The 6,611-nt window shown below is 48.9% G+C and overlaps 1 protein-coding gene across 1 annotated transcript; it reads right to left on the bottom strand.

The window, feature by feature from the left end:
- Window positions 1-200: 200 nt before the first annotated feature.
- Window positions 201-6,321, bottom strand: PARP16 (poly(ADP-ribose) polymerase family member 16). The gene is made up of 6 exons (XM_034066138.1): window positions 6,073-6,321; window positions 4,751-4,888; window positions 3,773-3,979; window positions 2,480-2,651; window positions 1,516-1,657; window positions 201-903 (listed from the first exon to the last, which is right to left on the bottom strand). The coding sequence occupies exons 1-6, from the start codon at window positions 6,319-6,321 to the stop codon at window positions 759-761; spliced, it is 1,053 nt and encodes a 350-aa protein (XP_033922029.1). The 3' UTR covers window positions 201-758.
- Between the last annotated feature and the right edge of the window lie 290 nt (window positions 6,322-6,611).

Here is a 6,611-nt window from a genome sequence, read left to right as displayed (position 1 = left end):
TAAACTTCTCTGCACAGTAACCAAGGACAATGTATTATGGCAGAGAGCACCAAGATCTGTGCTGGGTTTGGCTGGGATACAGTTTATTTTCTTCACAGTAGCTTGTATGGGGCTAAGTTTTGGATTGTGCTTAGCTGCTGGCTGGTGTTAAACCACAGCAATGTTTTATGGGGAGGAGGGAAAAGCCACACTAGAAACCATTCAACTTCTTCCACTTTGGTGGTTGTTTTATTTCTTCTTTGTTACAATCAGTTTTGCTCTGATACAAAAAATATCCTGGAAAAGGCAAAGTTTAGTTTTTACAGTTTAACAGTGATCCCATCTGCACTGACACACGCTAAACATCACTATATCCAGCTTCCGAACACAAACTGCTCAGACCCTATGTGTTGCTTTGCCTGACATACAGGAAAACCCTCCTTCCATACATGTGCAAACACCCCTCAGTCTGACAGAAACCAGTTCCCCCTGAGTGTTCCCATGCTTAGTTTTCATTCATTTTAAATCACTTTCTTTCCATGGACCCTTAATCATTGGTTCATGCTAAGCTGCACCACTGTGATCCTTTTCAGCTGGACTGGGCATCCTCATGAATCACAGTAGTAAGTGGAAAGGTGCCACGAGGAGAATATACTGGTTGCAGAACTGGAAAGCTCCAGGCACCTGTATTTCCAGAGCTCTGGAGCAGAGGCAGTGCATTGCAGACTGGCTATTATTAAGGCACGTGGGGAAAAGAACAGTTTATCACCTCGAGCAATTCATCTCTCTGAGTGAAACATTCTGTGCCAGTAGTAGACGAAGGTTGGCGAGTTGCTGGCCCCTATCACTATGAGCAGCAGTAGGTACAGCATCATCATTATGGCAAAACGGTGGGTGTGAAACCAGGAAGATTGACTAGAAGGCCTGGAAAGGGAAAAGGGTATGAATTTAGTCATTGATGCATGAATACCTGGCAAAGAGGGTCTTAGCTTTTGCTGTTTTAAACAGTGATGCTAATGCAATAAAACCAGAAAGCTGTTCCACAGCCCTTGGAACTGACAAAGCCTGATCCCTCGTCCCTTTTCTCCACGTCTCCATGCCTAATCCTGGTCTTTCTCCCCCTGTTCACACCCTCCTCTGTGGTTTGGAGCTGTGACTGCCTGGCCTGTACACACGTGTTGATTAGCTGGGTGAATGCTGCCACTGAGCATAGATAAGGGCACAGTTAAATCTGCCCTCGTCTGAGCTGCACTCATTGGAGTTTCACTCTTGGTATCCTGCCACAGACAGTATCAGAGCCCTCACAAATACCAAGTGCTTACAGTGGAAAAGCACATTTAGCTGAGCCTGAGAGCATCAAAGAGTGAGACAGAGGCAGTGTGATGGTGTAAGCCTCATTCCACAGGGAACAGGCTATAAACAAACCCTGGCAGTGCAGTGTATCTTCCTCGCTTGTTTCCCATTGTGTTTCAAAACTGAGATGTGTTTATCTGGCTGTTATAGCCTGGTCATCGCTCCAGACAGCTGAACACTTACCTCCTGTGCTGCTTCTGTGAATATACTAGCAAGTATTTAACTCGTAAAAGCTCATTGTTAGTGACAACGAAGTACTTCTGGGGTACATCACCCCCTTCGCTGTTTCTCACTCTTGCTCTTTTCCTGTCTATTTCTTCTGAATCTGAATGGGAAAAGAAGAGGTCTTTGGGGGAAGCAGAAAAGCAAAACCAGATCCACAACCAACTCCCCCTCACTGCCACAAGAATGGGAATGAGATAACCAAAGACCCACTCTTGGAATTCCCCTGAATCCCTTAGCATCCAAGAATAGACTGAGAAGTTTGTTTGAGGCTATACCACTCCTAGTCATCCTTGGTATGGATGGCATTATGGGCAGATCAGGGTGGTGAGGGGGCAGGTCTCCCACCCACAGGGTGCTTGAGGAGCTGCTAATATTAACAGGGAAAGAAAAACAACATGGAAGGAGTGGTTGAGCCCTGCAAGGAGAAATGGTCAAAGAAGGACAATCTGAGCAGAGGCTTCCTAGACAACAAATAAAGGTTGGTACTGATACATTTGTGATGCGCTGTTCCACCAGCAATCAGGCATTCTGGACCATTATAGCACCATTCTACTGAAACTAGGGAAATCAAATGATGCCACCAAAGTATTTCCTATCCTTTAAATATATAGTTTTAAGAGAAGCTTCACAAATAGTGAGGCTGTTGCACGTTTGTTGAGGAGTCCTTTGGAAGATTGGACAGGCCAGGTTGGATGGGGCTTTGAGTAATCTGGTCTAGTGAAAGGTGTCCCTGCCTGTGGCAGCAAGGTTGGATCTAAATGATCTTTAAAGTCACTTCCAACCCAAATCATTCTGTGATGCTGCTGAAGGGTGTCCATGCTCTGTACTGCACAGTTTATACAACAGCATGTATGGGCAAAGCTGAAATAGATGGGCCCACTATAAGATGAACTACACATGGTCATTACTGCAATAGACTCACCTTTCTTTTTCACCTGACACTTTACATCTGGGTGGTCAATGATCTCGCAAACAGCCACGCAGCTAAGGACAGAGCCCAGTGCACTTCGCTGCCAACCGAGGCCATGAGGGCTATAAAGCAGAGCCAGGCTCAGGTCACTGGTGAGATAGGTGCCTTCACCAAACAGGGATGTCTGAAATGGAGCAGAAATAGCATAATAAAATCCTGCAGAGCAACATAGAAGTGTTCTTGACTTTCAGACTGACAGGTCTGTTTCTGAAGGTATTTGAGAGAGGCTTTTCTGCCCTGTGCTGGGCCGGGTCCATGCACTGCTGTTGTCCTGGCACAGTTTCCATGGGGTGGGGCAGCTGCCCTCTCCCATCCCTCAACCTAGCTGCTTGGCACAGCCCTTGGTGTGAACAGATTCATGCCTTCCCGGATTCGGATTCAGTTTGCCAAGCTAAGTGTTTTATATCAACATGACTGCACCGCTGTTAGAGGCATTGCATTGATTTATTGAGACTGCCATCACTCAGATAATCCAGCCCCACAAACAAGGCAAGGCTTTACTTGCATTTAAATCCATGCTTTACTAGAAAAGAGGGAGGTACTTTTCAACTGTGAATTCCTTTCAAATAGAACTGTTTTAGTAACTCTGAATCAGAGTATTTGCCACACTACCTAAAACTATTAACCCAGTAAGCCCACTGTACCTGATAAAGCATTACTCATAAAGAACATGGGAGAAAAGCATAGCCCAGGTTGACTGGAAGGTGATGCAGCTGCTGTGTCAAAGCTGCTTTACAGATGACACACAAAGCCAGGAGTCCCAACCACCTTTCCACTGAAACCAGAAGAGGTGCAAACCCTATGGGAGGTCTCCCTTAACCAAGCCATTTAAAAAGGGCTTCACTGGCATGCAGCACCTAAAATCTGGTTGATTTAAACTTGCAGCCAGGCAGAAAGAGAGACTCTATGTTGCCTGGGCCACCATCCTCCTTCTCTGTGCACAGCACTTTCCAGCTGCAGGCAGTCACATAGGCCAGGATCTCATTGGCATTACAGTTCCTTACACAGAAGCAAAGGGCAGCTGTGATTTGTCACACTGGAGAAAATGGTTTTGTGCCACTTCCAGCCTTTACCCTCAGGCTGCACTAGAAAATCCAATACAACCATGCACAAAGACCCACCCTGAACTGAAACCAGCAGGACACCATCATCATATGTCATACCCTTAAAGGAATTTGGGCCTATTTTGAAGCATCAATAGCAGCAGGTGACCAAGAGCAGAGGGTGCCAGCACGAGGACCTCACCCTGTTCAAGTGGCAGTGCAGGCCGTTGTGCAGGATGGAATGGAAGTTCTCCAGGCGGCTCCCATGGAAGGCATAGATGAGGTCCCGCTCTCCCCTGGTCTCAGTAAACTTGGTATTGGTTTGATCACAATACACGATCTCAAAGAGGTAGTCGGGAGTGGGAACCGCAGCCCCAGACATCCCTGTGAGTTCTTGGATCTTCTCATACTTAAAACCAGGAAGGAATACAAGTCAATGGGGTTACATTAATCACCAGGCATTCTGCTTACTGTCCCTTACTCTTTCCTATGGTTTTATGTATTTTGATTGTGCTTTCTGTGTTAGAACTCAACATGGCCACAACTGAGGAGTAAGCAGACAGTCAAAATTGACAGATTCTTGCTATTAAAGCTAAATCCTAATTCTTTCCAGAAAAGACACACACTGAATTATGACTTACTTGATGAGGACAGTATCACAAGCCTACTTTGGCTACTAAGATGATATGTTCATCAGCTGATCTTAGAAGAGGGGAAGGGAGTGAAAACAGAGGTTGTCTTCATCCTGCTACTAATCTCTACAACTGTGCTGATCCCTGTTACAGAAGTACCTCAGTGGCTCTCACTTCTGGGGCAGCAAGCAGAAGTACAGAGCTGTCTTTCTTAGTGAGAGGCAGGACCTGGCTCTGGGACACCTGAGTTGAAGTATTTGGTCTAGAACATGTGTGTACGTGCTACGTTAATGGGGAGTAACCACCTATAGTCACTGCCCATCATCAACTACTGGCAATGATAACTGCTTCTTCCAACCAGTGCTCCTAAAAACTTCATTTAAACCCCAAACCAAAGAGCCCTCTCCCTACACAGAACAAAGCTGCACTCATGTTGAAGCTCTCACAGGAGCTAACCACTAACTTCTGGCAGGAGGAAATACTCCCTGATGTGGGAGCTTGCCTTAAAAGCCAAACTCTCACCAAGCCTCTCAGAGTCCAGAACTTACCTCCTGTTTCTTAGTGCTTTGTATCACGAAGACCTTAGATGATAAAATCCAACTGAACAAATCCCAGGTCCTTTCCTCTGTGTTTGGCACAGACTCCAGAAGCTCTTTCAGGCTTGGAAGAGCCTTGGTATCTGCAAGCTAACAAGACAGGCATTTAACACAAGCTCCTTTTCATTATGATTAAACAGAGACCTCTAGTGAAAACAAAACAATATTTCACCCTATTAGGCTGTAAACTGATGTCCTGGGTTCAGCAGCAGCAGTTGTTTTTTACTCCTTGTTGGTAGCTGGTGCAGGGCTGGGTTTGACTTTCGGGCTGGGAACGGTTGCTGATAGCACCGATGGTTTGAGTTACTGCTCAAATGTTTGGGTTGTACAAGGACTTTCTGAGCCACATGCTCTGCCAGGGAGGAAGCAGAGACAGGACACCTGACCCAGGCTAGCCAAAGAGGTATTACATACCATAGCACGTCATGCCCAGGAGGTAACCGAGAGTTACCTGGAAGGGCTGGAGCTCTGGGGGGATGGAGGAGGTATCGGTCTGTGCTCGGTCGGGCAGGGTGCGGTGAGTTATGGGTCCGTGGATGGTGAGGTGTTGTATTCTCTTCACTTGCTATTGGCTTTATCATTATTAGTAGTAGTAGCAGCAGTAGTGATTTATGTTATACCTTTGCTATTAAACTGTTCTTATCTCAATCCATGGGAGCTACATTCTTTGGATTCTCCTTCCTAACTCTCTGGGAGTTGGGGGAGCAAGGGGGGGGAGTGAGTGCACAAGCTGTGCAGCTTGGTTTTAGACCATGACAACTGAACACCCAGTCTCGGCTCATGGATACAGACATTTGTATCCAGTTTGTGGGAACGTTTGTCACTTGTTCCAGAAGTCATAAACATCCACATTTACAAACAATGTATGTAATGTGCATCCAAGAATAATCAAACTCCTGAAAGGAAACAAGCTGTCACAGTGCAGAGGGATAGATGGAGGGAGTGCTCAGGCCGTGTAAAATACAAACCCTTGCAAAATCAGTGTTAACTTCACATAGGGAAGCTCTTCTAACACTTCACACCCCCCAACAAAGGCTGGAACTTTCCAAGTGTTGGGTTTATCGCCCAGAACCCCAAACACACTCTAAGCCCTGTGTTCCTCGCCCGGATGAACGACTCATGTCACTTTACGTGTCCGCCTGATGCTCACCTGTGGGCAGCGTCCCCTGCTTCCCCCCCAGCACAGCCGGGGCTGCGCTCCCCGCTCCGGCCATCCCCTTCCCACCGTCCTCCGCTCGCTGGGGCAGCACCGCCCGGGGGCACCGGGTACTCACCAGCCCCTCGAAGTCCTTGTTCTCCCCATCCGCATAGCGGCTCGGGAAGGGCCTGAGGGCCGAGTCCCGCTTGTAGCTCTGCAGCGCGGCGATGAAGAGGCTGCAGCGCAGGTCTGCGGCCAGCGGGTCCCTGCCGGCCGCGTCCCTAACGCTGGCGGCCGGCGCTGCGGGGCCGGGGCCGGGCCCGTCGGGGCTGCCGAGCCGCGGCCGTTCCGGGACCGCGGGTCCTCCTCCTCGGCCCTTCCGCATCGCCGCGGGCCCCGCTCCGCTCCGCCCCGCTCCGCCCCGCTCCGCCCCGGTGCGCTCTGCGCCGCGTTCCGGTTGCTGGGGCCGCGAGGGGGGGGGGGGGAATGGAACCTTCCCCGTGCGCGTAGAGCTTGGGGTGGGAAATGGGAGGTATGGGGTGGGGATGGGGTGGGGAACGGCAGCCTTGGCTCCCGGAAGGGAGGTACAAGGGGAAATGGCACCTTCAGTTACAGGCAGGGATGGGGATACAGGCGGGGGGGAGATGGTGCCGTCCCTTCGTAAGGAGACCTGTG

The sequence above is a fragment of the Melopsittacus undulatus genome, chromosome 9 (assembly GCF_012275295.1).
Source record: "Melopsittacus undulatus isolate bMelUnd1 chromosome 9, bMelUnd1.mat.Z, whole genome shotgun sequence".
NCBI lineage: Eukaryota > Metazoa > Chordata > Aves > Psittaciformes > Psittaculidae > Melopsittacus > Melopsittacus undulatus.
This window is presented reverse-complemented; position numbering and strand designations above follow the sequence as displayed.

Bases quoted from the DNA above. Each gene is read 5' to 3' on its own strand.
- PARP16 (XM_034066138.1), bottom strand. From the start codon at position 6,321: ATGCGGAAGGGCCGAGGAGGAGGACCCGCGGTCCCGGAACGGCCGCGG. The intron at 3,980-4,750 runs GTAAGTTCTGGA...CCTGGTTTTAAG, and splicing joins AAAGCACTAAGAAACAGGAG to TATGAGAAGATCCAAGAACT. The intron at 2,652-3,772 runs GTGAGGTCCTCG...GCTCCATTTCAG, and splicing joins TGCACTGCCACTTGAACAGG to ACATCCCTGTTTGGTGAAGG.